The following is a 24,956-nucleotide window of genomic DNA, read 5'->3' on the forward strand; positions in this document are numbered from 1 at the left end:
ATGCTGCTCTGGTCTCACAGTTTTGTCTAATCTAAATGATCTACTACTTTTGTCCAGCTGCTGGTAAAAGTGTCTGATGTTCCGGATCTTTCTGCTGGAATCACCTGTTCTTTTGGGAACCTGACGGAAGTTGAGGGAAGAGTGAATGGGAATCAGATTCTATGCATCTCTCCTGCCGCTAAAGATGTTCCAATTATCCCCACCGATCAAGGTATGTATTCATTGATTTACCATGTCCTAATTACATGAAATCTCATTGTTACATAATTCCACTCCATGTAACTGTATATTAACTAAACATTAAATATGTTTGTGTCTGGTTAGGACACAGTATTAAGTAAGGGATAATTCACTCAATGATTACAATTCTGTCATAATTTACTCACCCTCAGGACTTTCTTTCTTGACTTTCTTCATTCGTGAAACACAAATGTGAAGCTGAATTTTAGCCACAGCTACCATTTACTTTTATTGCATTTTTTTCCATGCAATGAAGGTGAAGTAGGCCAACATTATGCCTAACATCTCCTTTTGTGTTCAACAGAATAAAGAAAGTCATACAGGTTTGATAACTATTATGGTGAGTAAATTATTACATTTTGTGGTGAACTATCCCTTTAAACACAAACTTTTTGTATTACACAAGTTTGTTAGCCACACTATTGTATTCCCTAGAGTTTTCTCTCATACGCTTGGCTCCATGTACTCAACTTTTCCAATCAGTTCTATGTGCTCTATCAATTTCCCTCTATGTCCTTGTCTTTCTTTTTCTATCTATCTATCTATCTATCTATCTATCTATCTATCTATCTATCTATCTATCTATCTATCTATCTATCTGTCTATCTGTCTATCTATCTATCTACGTCTGTCTGTCTATCTATCTATCTGTCTGACTGTCTGTCCGTTCACACCCCCTCTCTTTCCCCTAAGGGAGATGATATCCATTCTCTAGTATAGATGCCTTATTAATAGACCTTCTCTAGCATACCCAGAAGGCTTGCCTCCTAATAAGGGCTTCATTCAGTGGGGCCACTCGCTCTCACACTCGAGCCATGCCATCGATCCCACCGGCCTTGTGAAACTCCAGCTCTAATGAGCCTATACTGACCTGGGGTCAGCCCCAGGGCTCCAGGCATGCTCTCAGACACACTTACGCCCATTACAGGTGACGGGACCTCTGCCCTCTCCCTACCCATTATTGCTCCAGGGAGAGTGTTCTTCCGGAAGCAGACAAACAATTGGGTTTGCAGTCATCTGTGGTGATGAATATAATCGGGAAAGAATAACAGACCTGGGATCAGTGTATGATCTTGGACTGTGTTCTTTACAGAGCTTGACTTTCAGGGTTGAAGGATCTGATTTGGGCTGTGTGTCATTTTGCTTCCTAGTTTCCTATTTTGTGAATCAGTTCAATATAGCATGTAAACAAATGCTGGCACAAGCAAGGTCGTTGATCCTTTATAACTTGAGACACTGATTCCTCAATAACCTGTGACTTGATTATGAGGTTGTGCATTAAGACGCAGCTAGTTTTTATCAACAACATAGCTGTATAATATGCCATTGTGCATCTCCGTTGTACAGTAGCTGTCAAAAAGTACAGTGCCATTATGAAATATGCAGTTGTCATGCATGTAAAACACATAATGTGCATGCATAATGGCAGTCAGAAATTAAACAAATATAATACAAATAAAACTGCAAAACATAAATAATGAACACAACTGAAAGTCTATATGTTAGTGTTATATTATAAATGCTTATTCCTGTGTAGTACTTTGGAGAATTGTTCCCTTTACATGTTAATTAATTTGTATATGAAGAATTGATGGATCAAAAACAATGGTTAATAGGCTTGGAGATCTTAGGGGGCCTGGGTAGCTCAGCCAGGGCGTGCTGTGTGACTCCAGCCAGGTCTCCTATGCATCCAAATTGGCCCGGTGGCTAGGGAGGGTACAGTCACATGGGGTAACCTCCTTTTGGTCATATAATATATATATATATATATGATATATATATTATATAATGTGTCTCGTTCTCAGTGTGGCGCGTGGTGAGTTGTACGTGGAAGCCACAGAGAATAGCGTGGGCCTCCACACGTGCTACATCTCCGCGGTAACGCGCTCAACAATCCTCATGAAAAGGTGCGTGGATTGATGTCTCAGATGCCACCACGAGGACCTAGCGCATACTGGGAACTGGGCAATTGGGCAAAGAGGCATGTAGACCAATGATGACCATACGAACTCAGCTTTTTCAGATCACACAATGACGTCATTAAACAATGACCCATGGATCACATAGGGATGCTGTTTTTGACAGTTTAGATTATTTAGATTATATAATTTTTTGCACATTTTCCCTTATGAAAATCGAGAGTTCATGGCAAATTTGCCACAAACTTGCCACAAATGTTCTACTGATCAAACTTGCTGCAAATTGTCTATTGTTGCCAAAGGTTTGCCGGAGGTTAACCATTACTGGCGAAGAGCTGCAAAGTTCTGGAAAACAGTTGCAGCTTATCAAAAGCTCATTTGCAGGTGAAAATAACAAGCAGCAAATTTGCAGCAAGTTTGCGGCTAGTTAAATTTTTTGTAAGGGTCCTTATTATGCAGCAGAACTAAGGCAAACAATTAATTTCATATCACAATTGAACGTGTAAGTGGACATGTTTCTAAGGGATATATGGACTCTAAGCACAGCCATACAATAGGAAAACTGATAAATACACTAAATATAGTAACTAAGAGTAATGCAATTATTAATAATAGACTCTCCAACATTGGGCAGAACATTACATTCTGCATCCCGGGCGCACTTGAACATTACAAAAAGTTGTAAACAGATGATTAAAGTAACTTTTTTGGTGGATGAGTATGGTAAATGAAATTAATCACAACACACATGTTTGTGTGTTGAAACCCCAGTTTCATGTGAATTGAAATTTCTTTGTGATTAGCATTATTATCATTATAGAATTATTGCATTTTCTTGTAAACTCTTTTGATCAGGAACACGATCCGTTTATTTTAAATAATGAATATAAGCTTGATTTTCTTTTAATTAGCCGACATTTTCGCTGAAATTAGCCTACTTTTCTAAGAAAATATTGCCAGTTTGACACTCTCGTTCTCAGCTTTCCTGTGTTCAGTGCACATGCAAGTACAAGCATCAAACTATGAGAGAAATGTATACTAATAAAGAAAGCCGGCACACCTGCACGCACGCTCGCTCTCTCTCTCTCTCTCTCTCTCTCTCTCTCTCAAACACAATCACACACACACTCACACAGACTGTTGCAATTTGACAATTCTCTTGTTAATGCTGGATTGTCTAAAACAACTACCCAAATGCAAATATCCCTCATCGTACATTTTCCAGTACAGGATCAGGCAGGATCCAGCTGAGGTTAAGCACTCCCTTTGCATGCACATTTGGATTGAAAGTCAAAAAAACATAAAATAAGGCTTTCTCTTTATAAATATACACATAAACTCATCTTTTGATGACTTTAGAGAATTAAAGGAATATTCAGCATTCAATAAAAGTTAAGCTTAATCGACAGCATTTGTGATTACCACCAAAAATTATTTTGAAATGGTTTGTCCTTTTCTTAAATAAAAAAAAGTTACAGTGAGGCACTTACAATGGAAGTAAACAAGGCCAATTTTTGGACAGTTTATAAGCAGAAATATGAAGGTTGTAGTTTTATAAAAGCAATTACATTAATTCTTCTGTTAAAACTCTGCTGTTAAATTGTTTAAATTGTCAATTTTAAAGTCATTTTAGGGTTTGAGTGTTTGTTGACTACATCGTCATGGCAACACATTTGTAGAATTGGCTATAACTTTACACAGAAAGGGTTAGTAAGTGATTTTATCACACTAAAATCATATTAACACACATATTGTTTCTTATATATGTCTTGTGGCTATACTTTTGAAATAGTGAGTATTTTACTTACTGGCCCCATTCTCATCCATTGTAAGTGCTTCACTGTAACCTCGATGTTTGCCTTTTTTTAAAGAAAAGGAGGTGCAAGTAAAAAAATAAAGTTTTTTTTCGCTAGGTATTCAATATTATGCCACAAATGTTGTAAATTGAGCTCAACTTGTATTGAACCCGTAATATTCCTTTAAGACTTAATGACTTGGCATAAGTTAATATATTGAGCCGAAGCTCACAGGTTTTACGTTGAATTAAGGGCATTTTTACAGGGGCCAAAGATTTTTACTTTGGTTTAGCCCTAGAAATGGCTGACTCCCTGGGCAGTGAACTACTAACCTAGGTGCTGAATGAGACATCCTTAGTCTTTGGTATGGAAACCACAAGAAGAGGATCTCATTCCATGGAAAACCACATGCTGTAACTGTAGATGTAAGCAAATATGACTACAGAAGCATTGTTTAAAGGAATAGTTCCCCTAAAAATGAAAATAATTTACATACCATCATCTCATTCCAAACCTGTATGACTTACTTTCTTCCTTATAAATAATTTGCAGAATGATCGCTTCGGTCACCATTCACTTTCATTGTGCATTCCACGGATGAAAGAAAGTCCACACAGGTTAGGAACAACATAATGGTGAGTAAATTATGACAGAATTATTTATTTTTGTAATCTATCCCTTTAAACATTAAATATATTGGCAGTGCTTATGCAGCAAGATTAGAGCAACTTCTTTCCCACTCTTGAAGCCTTTGTTTTCAAATGTACATTCTGTCTGTAGACTTATTCCTGCATGTGCTTTCTCTATTTTGGAAGCAGATGGCCATGAATGCGGCAGAATGTTTATTATCGGAATCACAATAATCCCCTCCCAACCCTCGGTTAATGACAGCTCTGTTTACCCACAACCCCATGTTCTTGTCGGGAAGCACTATCCAATCAGTGAGCTCCCTCAGGTAAATGTCATGTAATCCCCCAATGCCTCATGTTTGCTGCCTCTCTCTTGACTGAATCAGGCTTGGCAGATGATGGAGCATATGAGTATTGATCATTTGTGGAAATACTAGCTACAAATGCGTGCATTGATTGAACTTGTGGCCTTGGTGGGTGTGACCCATCCAGTTTTTGCTTCAGTAGCTCTAGGCTCTAAGTGTTGAGGAATAGAGTGCATCAATGCCGCCCACTTTTTCAGCCGTCTTGGTTTTGGAAGATTATTTCCAATTTATTTTTTAGATCAGGATTTCATAAAATTCTTAATAAAAGATTTCTGGGGGCCTGGGTAGCTCAGTGGTAAAGATGCTGGCTACCACCCTGGAGTTCGCTAGTTTGAATCCCAGGGTGTGCTGAGTGACTCCACAACCACAACCAAATTGGACTGGCTGCTAGGGAGGGTAGAGTCACATGGGGTAACCTCCTCATGGTCACTATAATGTGGTTCGTTCTTGGTGGGGCACATGGTGATGGAGCTATATTGTGTGTAGATGCCGTGGTGGATGGCTGAAGCCTCCACATGCCCTATGTCTCCATGTCAACGTGCTCAACAAGCCACGTGATAAGATGCGTGGGTTGATGGTCTCAGACGCGGAGACAGCTGGGATTCGTCCTCCGCCACCCGGATTGAGGTGAACCACTACGTGACTACAAGGACTTAGAAGCACATTGGGAATTGGGTGTTCCAAATTGGGAGAAAAAGGGAAGAAATAAATAAAAATAAAAGAGTTCTAAGCCTTGAACCAATCCAACCAGCTCCAATGTGAATCACAACATTACAAAGCAAAAAAGTATTTTAAAATCTAACAAAGTTACAAGACTGTACTTTACACCTTTCATAAGGGCATGAACAAAAATCCTAAAAACAATAGAAAAATAATATTCATTTAAAGTTGTTGAATACAAGTATATAAACAATCTGTTTGAAGTTTATTGCAAAATATTTATACATATAAGTAGGTTGAGAGTGTAGGAACACAGAATCGATTGTGTTATTCGCATTGCGTCATAGGAGTGGACGGTCGCTGCAGAGCTTTTTTGGTGTGCTTTGTTGGCAGAAATAGAATTCACGGATAGTGTAGTTCTTCACTAGAAATTCAGCTATTTAACATGAGTTTTATAAAATGAAGTTGAAATTACTTGGACTGTTGGCTTCAGCAGAAGCATTCATATACCATCCGTTAACCACTTTGGAGCTCATAGTAGGTTTGTCTTTAAAGGTTTATAGTAAGATTAATAAGTGAATATTCAATTTGACAGTTGCACTTTATTACATGCCAATTATTCTCCTTGCCATAAACTGTATGCTAAAAATTATAACATTTTATCCTTCTGTCCATTTACCCATGTTATGAGACAAAAACAAGGCACAGAAACAGGTGTTGAAGGAGGTAGAAAAGAGAAAGTGATGCGTTTAGGGTCATAGCTGACTCCTATGTATGATTGCATTGTATGTTATTTGAATCGCTGCCTATTTGGGATGGAGCTTGTGCTTTTTCTAGTGTGAGGAGCTGGCGGCTCCTCACACTAGAATTTGGTCCTGATGCTGATCAGAGTTCTCCACACTGCCAGCCTGCCAAACGGGATTGGCCTGGCCAGCTCCTCCGCTATTACAACAGCGCTGCTGCCTATGAGCCTGTTTCACATTAACGCCAGCTCAGCTGTGTTCTGTGTGACAATAACGTGTCTTTACAAAAAAAAATACAAAATTAAATATGCTCGTTTCGGTTTGGATGCCACACTCTACAAAGCTGCTTGGGGCTCTGCTTGATTGTGAGAATACGGTGCGAGCGATGCCAAGTATTAATTGGGAGACAGCTTGAGCATGAAGCAAACTGAAACAAGACTTGCAAACAACACAGTGCTGCAACATAACAGAATGGAATGTGACAGTAAATGTGCTCATCTTTTGCTATTGCTCTCTCTTGCTCTCTTTTCAGACTGGTCTGGTGTGGAGCTAAGACTGAACTCGAAAGAAACGGGTCAGATGCTGATTAGCACTGAGGTGAAGTTCTACAACTGCAGTGTGCACCAGCTGTAAGTATATGGACATGTCTCCTTCCGTCACCTCTACAACTGAAATTGCACTCTTTTAAAGGTTCTTCATTGGTTCTTTTCTGCAGCTTAATTTAAAAAAAGAATGTCTTCTTATGAAAAACAATTTTTAAAGGGATAGTTCACGTAAAAACTTAAATTCTCTCATCATTTACTCACCCTCATGCCATCCTAGTTGTGTATGACACTCTTTCTTCTGCTGAACTCAAACAAAGGTTTTAGAAGTTTAGAAGAATATCTCAGCTCTGTAGGTTCATACAATGCAAGTTTATGGTGGCCAAAATTTTGAAGGTCCAAAAAGCAAATAAAGGCAGCATGAATGTATTCCATAAGACTCCAGTGGTTAAACCCATGTCTTCAGAAGAGTGGAGATTTATAGTAAAAAAGGACTAATATTGATCTGTTTCTCACCCACACCTATCATTTTGCTTCTGAAGACATGGATTTAACCACTGGAAGCATATGGTGACATTTATGCTGACTTTATATGCTTTTTGTCCTGGCAACCATTCACTTGCATTGTATGGACCTACAAAGCTGAGAATTTATTCTAAAAGTCTTTGTCTTCTGCAGAAGAAAGTCATACACATCTGGGATGACATTTGGGTGAGTAAATTATGAGAGAATTGACACTTTTGGGTGAACTATCCCTTTAAAAATTGTTGTTTAAATGTCTAGGGTTATTGAGATGGTATATGGGACATTGGAGATTGAAAATGGTGTTCAGATCAGCTCATTGGTTTCTTTGTTCTTTTTAAATTACATTCAGTGGCCTCAAAAAGTATTTTGACACTTAAACCACACATAAAGTTACATGAATGTCATTGCATTAGATAACAAAATATAAACCTACCGGTAAGTGCATACTGTTTTTTTTTTTTCCCTGCAGACTTTGTTTAGGGTTTTTTTTAATCCCTATACCAAAACCAAAAATAGAATTTATGGAACTCTTCCTAGAGCTTTCAAGCTACGGCCGCCAAACTTGGCTTTTAACTGTTCCCATAGATTTACATGGATGGAGTATTCAGACAGGCCAAGTAAATGTCAAAAATGTAATCCATATGTCTTACTTTATGGCCTACAAAACCTTTAAACTTAAAGCCTTTCAATGTAATTTAAACTGTTATACAAGGCAGAGTCCGTACTCAGTGATTCGTTTTGCAGCCTGGTATCTCTGCATCCCTCCCAGGCTGCACTTTGCCATGACTGGTTCTCGCCGCACAGCTATAAAAAGTATCCATTATGGCTAATACCGGCTGATTCCTTGACATTTCTCAAGTGTAGAGGCTGAGAAGTCTGAATTGCTGAATCTAAGTGTACTGTTGGTTTGTGCGCTCAGGCTGGGGGCATCACTGTCTGTCACAGTTCAATTCTACTTCATCTGCTGTGATGGGTGATCAGAGAAGAGAGAGTTCCACTGAATCACAGCGCCCTCCAGGAGGCCCACTGATAAACTGTTTGTGTCTTTATTTTATGGAAACTGCGTGTTTATGTGTTTTTGTGACTTTATTCTAAAAACTAGTGATGAAAGACCCAATGTCCCTTGGTTTTGAAAGCTATAATTCTGTCACCATTAACTATGATATGCTACTTGCTGGCAGCTGAAAAGGGAGGGACATTCTCACATTAGAGAGCATTTGATTGGACAAATATCTGTGTAGTGCAGGATGAGTCATCAATATTTTTGGTCCATTTTCCTGGTGAGAAAGACCAAATGTGTACTGTATATCTGCCAAAAGGGAATAGTGTCAACATTTAGGAGTACACAAGCATATAAATGGCCTCAGAGTAAACACATTTAGCAAGAATTAAGAGTAATTAAAACATTTAATCATGCTGCCTAAGATATCTAATTTTGGTGCAATTCTAAGGTAGCACTACGTGTATGCATGGTAGAAAAGGTAATCCAAGAATTGATCGCAAAATAATCAAAATCAGTCGCTTGTGAGTTTCCATCTCATTTAGGATGTTGCCTTAGAAGGCAGCTGCCTATTTAGGCATTAGACAATGAGGCAGCTCACTTTGTTTTGGACAGACCCTGTGCATCTCCTAAGTGTGAGTTGCCTCTGGTGCCTTCTGTGAAGAGCAGATGCTTCTCAATGCTGGAGATCACAGAACCCCCAGTAGCTGGAAGCTTTCTAATAGGCTCAGGAAGAGGTATCTTCCATGGCCGCTGATTGGCTGGCAGCATTGCTCCTCTCTTGGTTGGTTTGGTGTCTGATCCTCTCTACTTCAACCTGGCTTTGCATTTGGCATGCTTAGCATCTCCAAACTTCCTCCCAATTTCACGTTAAATGTTTTAAATATGCTCAAATTTAGCTAGAATCCCCATGTGAAGCAACAGAGACATGTTTGATTATGCAGACCATGGTATATTACCGTAAATATGGTGTATAGCTCAGTTAGTGCAGACAGATCTCACCGTCCAATCGGCTTTGCCCATCTGAGCCCAACGGCCCAATGGAATCCCTGCTCTTATGAATATTTTAGCATAACACTTCTGCATAATTTAAGCACCATGCAAAATACACAAGCTCTTGGATGCCAAAGTGCTGTAGTAGTTTATTCCTCTAGAAGTGTCTCCAAGATTCCTCAACATCAAACAAATTACATCTTCCTCTACAAATAGAACAAGGCCTGCACATTTTAGCCGGGCTTTGGTCTTGCAATAGGGGATGTGATGAACATGTTTCATTAGATCTTGTTGGTGTTATGGATTCTGGATGCCCTACTTCATGTAAGCTTTGCTCATCTGCATAAAAATGATGAATAAATGCTGCATATCACTACGCAGGGACACACATAAATGCATGCATGCACACATACTTGCAATGTATGACCATATTCTCTTATGGTTACCAACTGCATATTGGAATACAAATTATACAACCACCCAAGTACCGGATTGATTTTGAGATCAAAACCCTGGTTGAGCTCAATTTTGCCCCAAAATAAAACACTTAATCTCAGGTTGCTCCAGTGGGACTGTATCTGCAAATAATGTACTATGAATCTGATAAATAATAAAAACAACTGAATCTACTTCCAAATGTTAATATAGCATTAAAATTACTGTCCATTTCCCATAAGATGACTAACACCCTGTCGACACCGGATACAAGATGTAGCGTCACAATACCTTGAGGCTGTCTACACTGGACACGTCAATGCGAACATTCTAAACCCTTTATTTGTCTTCTTGGCAGGAGTAGCACCAGTGTGTGCAGTGTGAAATAGAATGGGGCATCCGCTCACTTTCGGCATGATGTGATAGAAATTAGCATAGGAATGAATGGGAGACTGCCGTGAACAGCGTGATTTTTGTCTAAATATTTTCATAAACCGAATTGCTAATATTCATAAGAAGGCTGGAATGAAGAGTGACATTGTAAAGCATATTTATCTGACATTTATACAAAATAAATTGAAAACTGTGGAGACTGTGAATCTGAATTAAGAAGAGCGTCATTTGATGGTGATTACACACCAGATAACATTAGTGAAAGTGAACAGAACTGATCATAGCATCTCATAACACATTCACAAACACTCTTTATTTACTATTGCCTTTATTAAGACCTGAATCACTACTTGAATGAATGTTAAGTAATTTACCTTAAAGCAAATGTAGTTGTAATTGCTGATGTTGCTCATATTCATTTGGGAATGAGGGTTGACACAGTTTAACACTTGCTCTACTCAAGATGTATTTAAAGATTTTTAAAAAGAAAGAAAAAACACAGCTTGTATCCTCTCTAGGTACATTGTGTCACTATTACAAATGATCCAGCAACACATTTTTTATTTGTCATTTTTTTACTAATTTGTATTAAATTCTACTTAAAACTACTCAAACACTCATTACGCGCTTGTCACATATATGGCGGAAGGCAACAGTTACTAAGATAGGATTGGTTAGAAACGCTTTTAAGGCTTAGCAAAGGGTCAATTCACTCAGGAATTCAAACATTTGTCAGAGTTTCAGAAAAATGTGACATTAATCTGTTTTGTTGCAAAATTTTAAAAGAATACTTTAAACATTCCTGTTGTTTTGTTGCCTTGGTCGTAGTGTGAAAAGGCTTTACTCTTATTGCAATGAATAATTGTGAGCTAAATATCCATTTTACCTACAGACAATATATTATTTAAGTACAGGAAGCTACTCCAAAAACAGTAGCCATAAATATTACATATATATTACGTGTAATATAGCTATTACACTTAAATCTTTTATTTTTTTTACAGATGCCTCATTTTACAACATAAGTACCCTGCATAAACCTCTCAAACCTCTCAATACAAATCAAATGTCACGTTATGACTATGTTTTAAAAGAGGCTGTATGTCTAAATACTAGAGTGCTAATTGTACGTCTGAGATCTAACCTTTGAAGAACTGCTTTAGCTCTCTATGTTTGATTCAGTGCCAGGCCGCTGTCCAGCGCCACATGCTAATTTTCACAGCACTCTTTTAATTTATTCAGCATTAAGCCACAAAGGTCAAGGACACAACTGTGCTTGTCTGAATGCCACAACCTGGTCCCCATTGCTCTATCTATCTATCTATCTATCTATCTATCTATCTATCTATCTATCTGTCTGTCTGTCTGTCTGTCTGTCTGTCTGTCTGTCTGTCTCTAACATTCGCTCTTCCTCTCTCATCCATCTCTATGGGTGTTTAGGTGTCTTTCCTGTGTGACCAGTTCATTCCGCTGTCACTGGTGTAAGTACAGAAACCTCTGTACCCACGACCCCTCCAGCTGCTCCTTCCAGGAGGGACGCGTCAATGCTTCTGAGGTACACACACAAACACACACACACATTGAGTCCAAACAGCTGTGTGTATAAGGTTGGAGTCTCTCAGTAGCAAATCTACAGGAACACAAACCTCTAGGGAGCTGCTTCCAATAATAGCTGGCCGAAAAGTGTGTGTGAAGCCGAGGGCTGTCACGCTGGAGAGCGTGTGTGTGTGTGTGTGTGTGTGTGTGTGTGTGTGTGAGTGTGTGCTTGTTTGCAGGTGTTCAGCTGATCAATGTGCTACATTACACCCTGTCAGGTGGTAAACACACTTGCGCACCCTCTCACTGCGAGCAATTAGCAGTCGATATCCGGATTATTTTCTCTCACAGCACACGCAGACTTCCCACTTATTCACACACATCCATATTCACGAAAAAAGTACACACACACACACACACACACACTTACTAATGCAGTCAGAAAGTCCTTACTGTGCACCATCAATCATGGTGTGTATATGTGTATGTACATTTGCATATTTGTATGTTTGTGTGTGCTGTGTTGTAGATGTGGAAATGTATGCTTGTGTGTACGTGTGTGTGCATGTGTATGTGATGCTTACTTACCCATTCTTTATGTATCACTTAAAATGTGGCTAGAAGTTAGCTTAATCTAACAGTACCTTTTGTGGACATTCTTAAATGGTAAAAGTAACTCAGAAATAAATAAATAAATGCAATATTATATTTATAAACTGAACAGCACTCTTACTTGTGTGCTATTATTTTTAAGCTTTGGGTTTTTGATGCAATTTAATAAAAATTTAATTTTCATATAAATTGACCTTGTTTTGTTGTAACAATAGTGTATTTGTGTGTGTGTGTGTGTGTGTGTGTGTGTGTGTGTGTGTGTGTGTGTGTGTGTGTGTGTGTGTGTGCATGTGTGTGTACTGTATATAAACTGCATATATACTGTATACTCTGTATATTGTATGTGTATATAATGCTTCTTTTAGGGTAAGGTTAGGCCTAAGGTTAGGCCCCCAAACATATAACATCTATGCAAGGGAACGCAAATGCATCTAGTGTGTTGCTGGCCTTAGTTTTTAGTAATTACTGTATATTTAGAAAGGAAAAAATGGATGTCAATTGTATGTCCCCATTTAGCCTGATAAATGTTTGTAGTTTACATTTGTGTGTGTGTGTGTGTGTGTGGGGGGGGTATTGGAGAGACACTAGGGACACCTCTCACTGGCTGACCTACTAGCACACAACATCAAGCTTTTAGAGAGTAACAGGTAGACATGCTTTTTAAAAGCACCTGGGGTTCGACTAAGTGTGTGTATTTGTATGTATACTGTACATGTCCATGTTACCGGTGATTCAGAGTTGGTTGTGACTGTCTGTTTACCTCTCGCTCTCTTCAGGATTGTCCTCAGCTTGTCCGCTCTGAGGAAATTCTGATCCCTGTGGGGGAGGTGAAGCCCATCACCCTGAAAGCCCGGAACCTTCCCCAGCCTCAGTCGGGTCAGCGTGGATATGAGTGTGTGTTACACATACAAGGAGTCAGTCACAGGGTCACCGCGCTCAGGTTCAACAGTTCCAGCGTTCAGTGCCAGAACAGCTCGGTAGGTCACGCACGTAAACACACATGCAAACATATATGTAAAACAGGTGTTTGTGTATGCATACCTTATGTACCCATAGGATAGAAAAATCACTCTTGAACGAAAACACAAACAGTAAGTGTAGATAAAGACGGTTTGAGCTCATTGTCCAAGCTGTAGAAAATACCAGTTTTGAAAGTCTTCCCCCACATTCTTTAGACTGATGATGCAATGGTGGAGTAACTCAATATGAACCTCTCTCTCTCTCTCTCTCTCTCTCTCTCTGTTTTCTGCTTTGCTCCCTTGTTCACTCTGCCATTTATTCATTCACTCTTTGATGCATGTTTTAATCAATAATTTACACGCCAAAGACACAGTGAAATAAAAAATATCATAAACTTCAGATTATGACTGCATTTGCGTTGTAAGGAAAATGTTGTAAACTCTCTCACTCTCTCTCATTCTCTCTCTCTCTCTGCAGTATCTGTATGAAGGGATGAGAATTAGTGAGCTGCCGGTGGATTTCTCAGTGGTCTGGAATGGAAACTTCATTATAGATAATCCTGAGAACATCAAAGGTATCCCACAAACACTGCTTCCTGTGAAATGATGTGTTTTTAAGCAGAAAGTCCATGTAAACACACAGAATGAGTCGCTGTCCTTTTTATCTTGACTGGCTACTATTGACTTTAGTCAGCGTAGACGGCATAATAAATGTGACTCAAACATAAACAAGGAATTGCAGTCCCTTCAACATATCGTACTGTTATTTTCCTGAAAATGTGTTTGTTTCACAACCCAAGTTTTCTCTATTTTGTGAAAAAGATGGATTTTTTATGTTTCACCACCTAAATGAATGACACCAAAATACATCTCAACATAATGAATGAACTATACAGTACTTGCCTCACAGGGACGTTCATTCATTTTAATAGCACTGGATGGGACACTTCTATTAAAATGAATGGGAGGAACTGGAATGCCCAACAGTCAATGGATGTAGATAGGAAGTCCCGCATTACAGGCAAAGGGGCCAATCACCTTTTAGATACAGACATTGTCAGTCAACTCGAAAACATGCATGCGCATTAGCTGAACCAGCCTGAAAAATTGCGTTTTTAGCGTGATCTGAGCTAAAGAAGCTCAATTTATGATAGTGTTGTTAGATTTTACTGCTGATTTGAAAGATGTTCTTTGATTATAATCTTGACCAACTGTTTTGGAGATTTCTGTCTTTCATCATTCAAGAAGTGAGGAGTTGCAATTGTGATGCTTGTTTACATAGAAAATTCCAAAGATGAGTGCTGGTGAACTGACATGCTAAAAATGCTAAAAACAAAATCAGAAGTAAAATCTGACAACAATGGTATCATAAATTGTACTTCTTTAGCTCAGATCATGCTAAAATGTTATTTACAGGCTAATGCACATGCATGTTTTCGAGTTCACTGACGATGCATTGCCTGTATCTAAAATTGTATTGGCCCCTTTGCCTGTAAGGCGGGACTTCCTTTTCTACATCCATTAGCTGTTCCAATTTCTCCCATTCATTTAAATAGAAATGGTCTATTGCTAAATAGTTTTGACTTATATTTGTCAAATTACTTATGATGCATGCTCTGACTAAAGTGTTGTGTAATATGTCTTATTCTGCCTATGATTGAGAGGATCTGACCCAAGAAAATGCAACTTCCAATTTTACAGTGTGACAAAGAATACAAAGCTACTATAGGGCTAAGCTAAAATTAGTCAATCTTAGCAAAGTTATTATGCTAATCTGCACAGTTGTTATGCTAATCATGGTTTCATCAGCCTATAACCTTGAAATGTTTATGGTCAATAGTTTAACTAGACCATCAGCTAGAACAGCCCAAATGTTTATTCAAAATAAAAACTAGCAACAGATGGCTTTACACCAAATAAAATCCTTGACGTTCTTTTGTTGCTTTTAAAAACTTAATGAGGCGGAGAATTGTACTAACAGGCTATTTTCATTCATATACACTTGATTCATTAGTCTTTGCACTTTATAGACCAAATAATTAATGTCAATGTCAAACAGAAAGTCATTAGGTTATTTTTATTGACTAAAAAATGTTGCACAATTTATGTGAACATTTTGTGTTGGTTGACGTGTAACTGTGTCCACCTGTATCCTACAGTGCACCTGTATAAGTGTGGCGCTCAGCGTGACAGCTGTGGTATGTGTTTGAAGGCTGAGCGAAAGTTCCAGTGTGGCTGGTGCAGTATGGAGGGCCGCTGTACCCTACGTCAGCACTGCCCCATGTCCAACCCGTACACCAGTCGCTGGCTACACCTCGCCAGTACCAATGTGAAGTGCACCAACCCCCGCATCACAGAGGTGGGTCACACAGACGCATATACATGCACTCACAGTCAAGGACAATAGCAGAAACATGAGTAAATACACTTGTCAACAAACAATATTTGTTTACAGCATTTATTATGGTTCATGTTAATGTATCAAAATGCTCTTGTGCATTATTAGTACATTTGAGTTCATAATGCATTAATTAATGCTAACATATGCTACTTTTAATTTATAAAAGTACTGTAAAGTATATTACATTGGTAGTTCATGTCAAAGGGATTGTTTACCCAAAAATGAAAGTACTCTCGTTATTTTCTCAACCTCATGCTTTTCCAGATGTGTATGACTTTCTTTCTTCTGTTGAACACAAACAATGATTTCTGGAAAAATATCTCAACTCTTTAGGTCCCAACAATTCAAGTGAATGGTGGCCAGAACTTGGTTAAATCTATATCTTCAGAAGATATATGATGGTGTGGGTGAGAAACAGATCAATATTTAAGTCCTTTTTCAGGTCAAGCCACCACATTTAATTTCATTATTCTTTTGTTTTTAGAGATTCACATTGTTTGTGCATATCACCACCTATTGGGCAGGGAGGAGAATTTATAGTAAAATAAAAGGATTTAGAATATAATGTCTGGAAATGTCTAAATGTCTTAAACAGGATTTAAACACTGTATGTCATGAAGATTAATTTTTTGCTGCCTTATATACTTTTTGGACCTTCAAAGTTCTGGCCACCATTCACTTGCATTGTATAGATGTACAGAGCTAAGATCTTCTTCTAAAAATCTACATTTTTGTTCAGCAGATAAAGTCATACATTTTTATGGCATGAGGTAAATGATGAAAGAATTTTTATTTTTTGGTGAACTATTCCTTTAACTAACGTAGTCAACTGACTTACTGTAAATGTTTCTGAAATGTTTGTTGTGATTAATTGACAAGCAAAATTCACAGTAGATTTTGACTTAATTCTATGTTTGGGCAACCAATATGACCAAATGAATGTGTGTATGCTTCCAATAATCTTGCAAGGAAAGTATCATTTTCTTTTCAATTTCATACATAGACACTAGAAATGCGTACGTACATATGTTAATCTTTTATAAGTTTCATACAGTGCCACTTTCAGAAATGTGCCACTTTCATAATATAACATGAAACCTACAGTATAGTAAGTATTAGAGACAGTATATGGCAGAACATACAAATCTATGGGTGGTAAAGATGGCAGATGTACATTATATGGCTAGTATATATATATCCATCTCATAACATTCTTTTATGACTTTTTTATCCATTAATTACATTTTGTATTCATGTCAATTAATTACTCAGAAACATCAACACACAAGTTCATACAGATCTGTAAATGGACTCTCGGCCAGCTCATATTTCTTCTCTACAGTCTGACTGAGCTCTTTATTGATGCTGCTATTCATAGACTCTGAGAGAGAGAGAGAGAGAGAGAGAGAGAGAGAGAGAGAGAGAGAGAGAGATCTGTCTCAGCTTCCCTGTCACTCTCTCGTCGTCAGTCATATTCACTCCAACTGCCAATATCTCACGTTTTGTGAAAATTAACACAATGTTATAGCATTGATGGCATACTGTGAGGTATGTGTTTGTGTGTGTGTGTGTGTGTGTGTGTATGTATGTCTCCTGGGAGAGTGAGAAAGACACAGTGTTTAATTAGTTTACGTAACGCACCAGTGCCCTGTGTTTAAAATACCTGCCCATTGATTCGTTTGGCTGTTTGCTGCCTGAATATCACAAGTTGTGGCCCTATGTGCACACAAACCAATTACAAAGTAAGGGTTATGACTTCCTGTTGTCTGTTTTAATTAGAATGAATGGGCAGATGAGGTTATGAACTTCAGTTTGAGGTGTTTGGTATCTATTTTTGAGTTTACATGAAATAATATCTGTATTCACGGCAGCTTTAGTGTATTTAAAGGTGAAGTGCATAATTTTACGGGAAAATACTTTCTTAGGGGCCAAACAAACTGAACATGAAACGCTAGATACACCAACACAAATGCCATGAACATTCTTTTTAACTCTACTCGCTGTCTAAAAAATGTGGCGCTTCTGCATGACACATGTTGCAATGGTCAAGGATGACAGTCTAGAGCATGTTTGCGTAGGAAAACAACTGAAAAACAATACGTATGGGTTTTGGTGTCAGCGCCCTTAGCTGTTGTAACTGGTTAGCCTGCTATGCCAAAAGATCGAACCAAAAAAAGAAAATTAGAAAGAATATTTTAAATTCATCCATTTTTAATCTATTCCCTTTATGTTGTTCATTTCAATTTTCCCCTTTCGCTCTCACAAATCCACACAAATGTGAGAATTTCCTCTAGAGCAATCGTTTCCGTGAGTACCTTTTGTTTTGTATTTATTTAGCTATGTTGTTGTTTTCGTGGTTTGGTCTAAAACATCCGTAAACTGATTTGTGCAAAGACGTAGACATTAGCGAGATCTGCCTACAAGAAAATGACAGTCATGAATGATTAACACTTCTATTAAGCAGCACTCTATCCCTCCTCTAAAGGCTTATTAATATTAATGTGGCTTAAGCCCTCAGTGAAAGCCGAGGGTGAGGCATCAAATGAATCCGGGAGAAAGCCAGGCACTTGAAGACGGTCTAGACATTGCTCTCTGCTTCAGATGATCTCTGAGCTGCTCCTTAGTGACTGAGTCACGTAAAGATTGGTGTTGGTTCATGCTCTGCTAAACTGATTCTGGATCAGGAAAAAACTTTTTTAAGTTTAGATGATGAAGTTTTATGTACATTTCACTATTTTGGTTATTGTGCTTGTCATATATATCACATTAAAGTATGTATGCATTTGTATTTGATAAAATTATTTCATGAAAATAAATAGAAATATTTTATAAACACATTTTTATCAATAATATGTATAACTATATGAATGTAAATACATGTAATAATTTTATTTATAAAATAATATTTAAAATGATATGATAAAAAAGATTATATCTGCATGGTCGTTTGAATCTTTCAACCACCATCCCCCTTTACCATTCTCTTTAGATCAGTTGTGTCATTAAAATTATCTTTTAATGTTCCCAGCGTTACTCGTAATCATTTCATTTTTACTAGTAAGAATTCCTATTAAAGAGCTCTCTAACAAAATTTGTATTAGTAAGATTTTCAATTACAGATCTCTCAATTGAATTTTTGCTAGTAAGAATATCAGTTAGAGAGCTCACTAATTGAATTTTTACTAGTAAAAAATATCATTAAAGATATGTTTATTTGCAGAGCTCTCTAATTGGAATTCTTACTAGTAAGAATAGAATTAAAGAGCTCTGCAATAATTTTTTTTACTATTAAGCATGTAATTTCAGAGCCCAAACTTCCTTTACTAGTTCAGTTATTGAAGTAGAAAAAAATGCTTGTCTGTGACATTGTGTGAGCGATCTATAAAACATGTTTCATGATCACATCTTGGATTCTTTTCACATAATTTCACCATAAAATACAATAACAGAGGGTGAAGTGCATATTATAGACATGTGTCGTAAAGGTCAGTGAAGTGACGCTCATTTTTTGTACAGATCATAAAAAAATAAATAAAACAGATTGTAAATAAAAAATACATTAAAAAATGCAGTTCACACAAACCATTCACTTGCATACACCACTGCTATGATGAGCATATTTTCAATTTCTGAGTTTAAAGTCATATTGCTATTTTTTTCTGGGGCTTAAAGTAAAAAATGGCTTGTGGTGTCCAGAGACAGTTAAAAAAAGTTAAAGTCTCATTAAAAGCTGAAATTTCTGAAAAAAGAAATGTTGCATGATAAGTCCAGAATCATCTTTTATTGTTATTTATTTAAAAAAATATAAGCAGTGAAATAATTGTGCTTTAAAATATGATTCATATTTAAAAACATAAAAACAGAGCGGATACCTTTAGACCATAAAGACTGAGCCTGAATTTTTAAAAAACATCTGATATTTATTTTGACATTTTTATGAAAAGGCGCATTTCAACTCAAAAGTATATAAATATATAAACAACTTAATCATTATTTTCCCAAAATTTTCAAACACATTTTCAAGGATAGATATATTACCTTGACAAATGTGTTTGAAAACTTCTTGGAAGTTAATGATTATGTTGTTTATACTCCCATGTATACAATATGCAAAGATGTATACTGTATATACAGACTTTCAAATTGCTGCAATTTGATGGTATTGCGCAGTTGATGAGCGGTCCTGGTTTCCTCCAGGCATGATGCTTGGAATTGAGGCCAGACAGTTCAATCTTCACCTCTTCAGACCAGAGAATATTGTTTCTCACAGTCTTGAGAGTCATTTTGATGCTTTTTTGTATCTTGCACTGAGGAGAGGCTTCCATCTGGTCACTCTGCCATAAAGCCCATATCAGTGGAGTGTTGCAGTGATGGTTGTCATTCTGCAAGTTTCTCCAATCTCCACACATGATCTCTGGAGCTAAACCAGAGTGACCATCGGGCTCTTAGTCACCTCTCTTATCAAGGCCCTTCTCCCCCAATTGCGCAGTTTGGCTGGGCGGCGGGCTCTAGGAAGAGTCCTGGTTGTTCCAATCTCCTTTCATTTAAGAATTATGGAGGTCACTGTGCTCTTGGGAACCTTCAATGCAGACACATTTTTTTTTGTAGCCTTCCCCAGATCTGTGCCTCAACACAATCCTGTCTCTGAGCTCTGCAGGCAGTTCCTTTGACCTCACAGCTTAGTTTTTGCTCTGATATGCATTTTCAGCTGTGAGACATTATTAGACAAAGATATCCCAGGGGTCATGGGATGCACCTGAGCTAAATTTCAAGTGTCATAGCAAAGGATCTGAATGCTTATGTTAATGTGATATTTCCATTTTTTTTCTTTTTAATAAATTTGCAGAGTTATCAAAAATCTAGTTTTTGCTTTGTCATTATGGGGTATGGAGTGTAGACTGATGTGATCCATCTATCTACATAATTTAAATCTAGTATACTATATTTAAAGTGGATGGATGGATGGATGGATGGATATATGTTTAGTTAATTATATATATTCATTTAGATATAGATTTGTATTCTCTGAGACACATTAAGAAAAGTAAATAAGATAATGTCCTTATCATAAAAGACATACAACTCTATTCTGACATTCTGTACCATAGGCAATTTAAAAAATCTATCATAGAATTTATCTCTCTTACCAAGCATTGCAGAAACGCTAACATGCTTAACACCAGCACGTTTTAAGTCTAAATGGGGATATATTTCCTGTCCTTGGAGACTTTTCACGCACTCAATTGCTGCGTATAATTTAGGAGCTGTAATGAAAGTGTGCAGCAGCAGGAGGAAAAGGTGTGATTTGTTACCGTGGCCGGGAATGGAGTCTTTTCAGCTGATTCCAGCACGTCCCAAATTCACACTGAGATGCAATTTATGGGCTTGATAAAACCCTGCTCATGACTTGTTTCTTGCTGCATAAACTGCACACTAAATGCTTTATTTGCTCTTAAATGTCCCTGTGGTTGGCTCTGATAAAGACTGAAAAGAAAAAATGAGAAAAAAGGGCTTGTTTTTGAACTTCGGCCAAGTGAGAGAGTGTTAAAAGCGACGAAAGAAAGAAACGAGGGACTTGAAAATGGTGCATCGGGTTTTCAAATTGAGGTTTGTGGTTGAATGAGTTTCACTGAATGCCCTTCTGTAAATAGACATGTGATTTTGTTAGGAATAGCTGTGTCACACTACTCTAGTGTTTGTAGTTATGAGGTTCTATCAGGCAAATATAATTTATTCTTGATGATTTTCAGTATGGACATTGTTTGTCTTGATGTCAGTGTTGTAAGCGTGAGTGCTCTTGTGTTTTTGTGTATTTAGGCCATTCATTCTTGAGTTTTTGCTTCAAGTTTTGCAACCAATTAGATACAACATAGGTAACTAATATTTTGACAAACGAAAACATAAATACACAATAATAGATTTTTCAGTATGTCTGGGTTTTTGAATACACAGATCTTCAATGACAGTATATCCCATCTTTGTGTATAATATTTGTATTATTATATACTCAATTCACTCAATGATCCAATCAAGTCACGATGGATAAAATAAAAAAGTCCCTCCCTATATTTATTTTCCTTATTTAATATCCTGTTGTCACAAATACATCACATTACGAAAGAAAAAAAATGGTTGCAAATGTCGTTTCAAGTTTGACTGTCAGAGCAGCAATAGGAAAGACATGCATGAAGAATTGAAGAGACTTCCTGTCTTTCCCAGAGACACTCTCAAGACATGACACTGGCCCTTGGGTGTGTGTGTATCTGTCTAAGTGTATCTGTTTGTGTCAGTATAACTCAAAGCAAAGCCGAAAAATCTGAACCGTGAGAAGCATGAAGGTCTGCATTCTTATGTCCAGGCTGGAACCCAGACACTTTCCTAATGAGGATGAAATTTCAGTGGTGCTCATATGTTTGTCTGGAAACAGCAGCCACACATTGCAGGACTCTGTGTGGATGAGAAGGCCATGGGCTGCGTCAAAAAAGGCAGTGCCTTCCGCTCTGAGTGGGCGGATGAGACTTTGAAGTATTGAGTCAATGCTGGAGATATTTATCCTCTGTATGAATAAAGCCCATTTGATGTCTAAAATGGCCAGTCAAAGCAGCACAATTCTTGGAGTGAGGAAGAAATCTAACACTTAGACTGTTATAAGACAAGCTATGTAATCTACATATGAAAGCATTGCCACTGAAATACAGACTTAGTTGTTTTATTATTTAGTTAAGCAGGGAAACACCACTTAAATTTCTTCTTTGAGGATACAAATCATCTGTAAAGAGACATAATGTAGTCTGTTCAGGTTGGAATAATGGCATACTGTTTATGTAATCAGTATGCCAGTACTTGATCAAAAAATGTGTCCTTATAATTACCTTACATTACCTTTGATTTCATGTTTACTAATGTTTAATAAAAGGAGTGTAAATTGATACTTAAAGTTGAAGAATGTAACTTTTTCTGTGTAAAAATACTTTCTCATATCTAAGCTTAATATACAGAGTCAACTATTAGTAAGCCATTTATAGGTTCATTTTCTCAAAAACCTTTCTCCAAAAGTTTGGAATAATGTCAGATTTTGCTGTTTCGGAAGGAAATTGGTTCTTCAATTCACCAAAGTGGCATTCATCTGATCACAAAGTATAGTTTGATCAAATCTCGACAGGCCCCATTTCCAGCAGCCATCACTACAACACCTTATCCTTGAGTAATCATGCTAAATTGCTAATTTGGTTCTAGAAAATATCTTGCCATTATATCAAACACAGATGAAAAATATTTGGTTCATTAAATTAAGCTTAACATTGTCTTTGTTTTTGAGTTGCCACAGTATGCAATAGACTGGCATGTCTTTAGTTCAATGTTAGGTCAGAAATGGCAAAAAAGAATCAGCTTTCTCTAGAAACTCGTCGGTCAATCATTGTTTTGAGGAATGAAGCAATGCTTGAAATTGCCAAAAAACTGAAGATTTCATACAAAGGTGTACACCACAGTCTTCAAAAACAAAGGACAACTAACTCTAACAAGGACAGAAAAGAGATGTGGAAGACCAGATGTTCAACTAAACAAGTGTATAAGTACATCAGAGTCTCTTGTTTGAGAAATAGACGCCTCACATTGTCCTCAGCTGACAGCTTCAGTGATTTCTACCTGCTCAACACCAGTTTCATGGACAACAGAAAAGAGAAGACTCAGGGGTGAAGGCCTTATGGGAAGAATTGCAAAGAAAAAGCCACTTTTGAAACAGAAAAACAAAATGAAAATGTTTGAATGGGCAAAGAAACACAGACATTGGACAACAGATAATTGGAAAAGAGTGTTATGGATCGTAATCCCATTGAACTTTTGTGGGATCAGCTAGAGTGTATGGTGCGTGAGAAGTGCCTGACATGACAGCCACATCTATGGCAAGTGCTGCAGGAAGTGTGGGTGTGAAATGTAACCTGAGTATCTGGACAAACTGACAGCTAGAATGCCAAAGATCTGCAAAGCTGTCATTGCTGCACGTGAAGGATTTTTTGATGAGAACTCTTTGAAGTACTTTGAGAATTTCTGAAAATGTTTTATTTTTATTTTCAAATTATAATAGTTATTTTTCACATTATTAATGTCCTGACTATACATTGTGATCAGTTGAATGCCACTTTGGTGAATAAAAGAACCAATTTCTTTCCATTCGAGCAAAATCTGTACATTATTCTAAACTTTTAGCCACCTGTATATACAAATTTCTCTGTTTGTTTTGAGCGAACCGTCTATACAAACACAGGCCAATGGTGTGAGTTGGGGGCGGGACTATCACTTTGTTTGACCCACAGCAGACGGGGTGTATTCAGATAGCTGTTAGAGTGTTTTAGCGTTTGGTTGCACTAGTTACGCAGAAGTTACATACTGTTAGGGTTACCTTGTCTGGTTTTACCGTTGCCCCTTTGGTTTCCATTTTTGTCCCTTTTGTTTTCCGTAGTTTTCACTTTTGTCCCTTGTTTAGCTCCACTGTCTCACTAGTCTATTGTTTAAAAGAACTACACTTCCCAGTATCCACCTGTCATCATCACTGCCATTTTGTTCATTGTGCTCACCTGTGTATCATTTGTAATCATCCTGTCCTTGTGTATTTACACTCACCTAAAGGATTATTAGGAACACCCTACTAATACTGTGTTTGACCCCCTTTCGTCTTCAGAACTGCCTTAATTCTACGTGGCATTGATTCAACAAGGTGCTGAAAGCATTCTTTAGAAATGTTGGCCCATATTGATAGGATAGCATCTTGCAGTTGATGGAGATTTGTGGGATGCACATCCAGGGCACGAAGCTCCCGTTCCACCACATCCCAAAGATGCTCTATTGGGTTGAGATCTGGTGACTGTGGGGGCCATTTTAGTACAGTGAACTCATTGTCATGTTCAAGAAACCAATTTGAAATGATTTGAGCTTTGTGACATGGTGCATTATCCTGCTGGAAGTAGCCATCAGAGGATGGGTACATGGTGGCCATAAAGGGATGGACATGGTCAGAAACAATGCTCAGGTAGGCCGTGGCATTTAAACGATGCCCAATTGGCACTAAGGGGCCTAAAGTGTGCCAAGAAAACATCCCCACACCATTACACCACCACCACCAGCCTGCACAGTGGTAACAAGGCATGATGGATCCATGTTCTCATTCTGATTACGCCAAATTCTGACTCTACCATCTGAATGTCTCAAC

The 24,956-nt window shown here is 37.7% G+C and overlaps 1 protein-coding gene across 1 annotated transcript in view; it reads left to right on the forward strand.

The window, feature by feature from the left end:
• Window positions 1-24,956, forward strand: part of LOC127618875 (plexin-A2-like) — a 230,780-nt gene that overhangs the window by 123,088 nt on the left and 82,736 nt on the right. The window contains exons 6-11 of the mRNA XM_052091544.1: window positions 58-211; window positions 6,885-6,981; window positions 11,681-11,795; window positions 13,165-13,365; window positions 13,826-13,922; window positions 15,507-15,706. Coding sequence (XP_051947504.1) covers window positions 58-211; window positions 6,885-6,981; window positions 11,681-11,795; window positions 13,165-13,365; window positions 13,826-13,922; window positions 15,507-15,706 — 864 coding nt within the window. The remainder of the gene's footprint in view (window positions 1-57; window positions 212-6,884; window positions 6,982-11,680; window positions 11,796-13,164; window positions 13,366-13,825; window positions 13,923-15,506; window positions 15,707-24,956) is intronic.

This window comes from Xyrauchen texanus, chromosome 25, assembly GCF_025860055.1.
Source record: "Xyrauchen texanus isolate HMW12.3.18 chromosome 25, RBS_HiC_50CHRs, whole genome shotgun sequence".
Lineage (NCBI taxonomy): Eukaryota > Metazoa > Chordata > Actinopteri > Cypriniformes > Catostomidae > Xyrauchen > Xyrauchen texanus.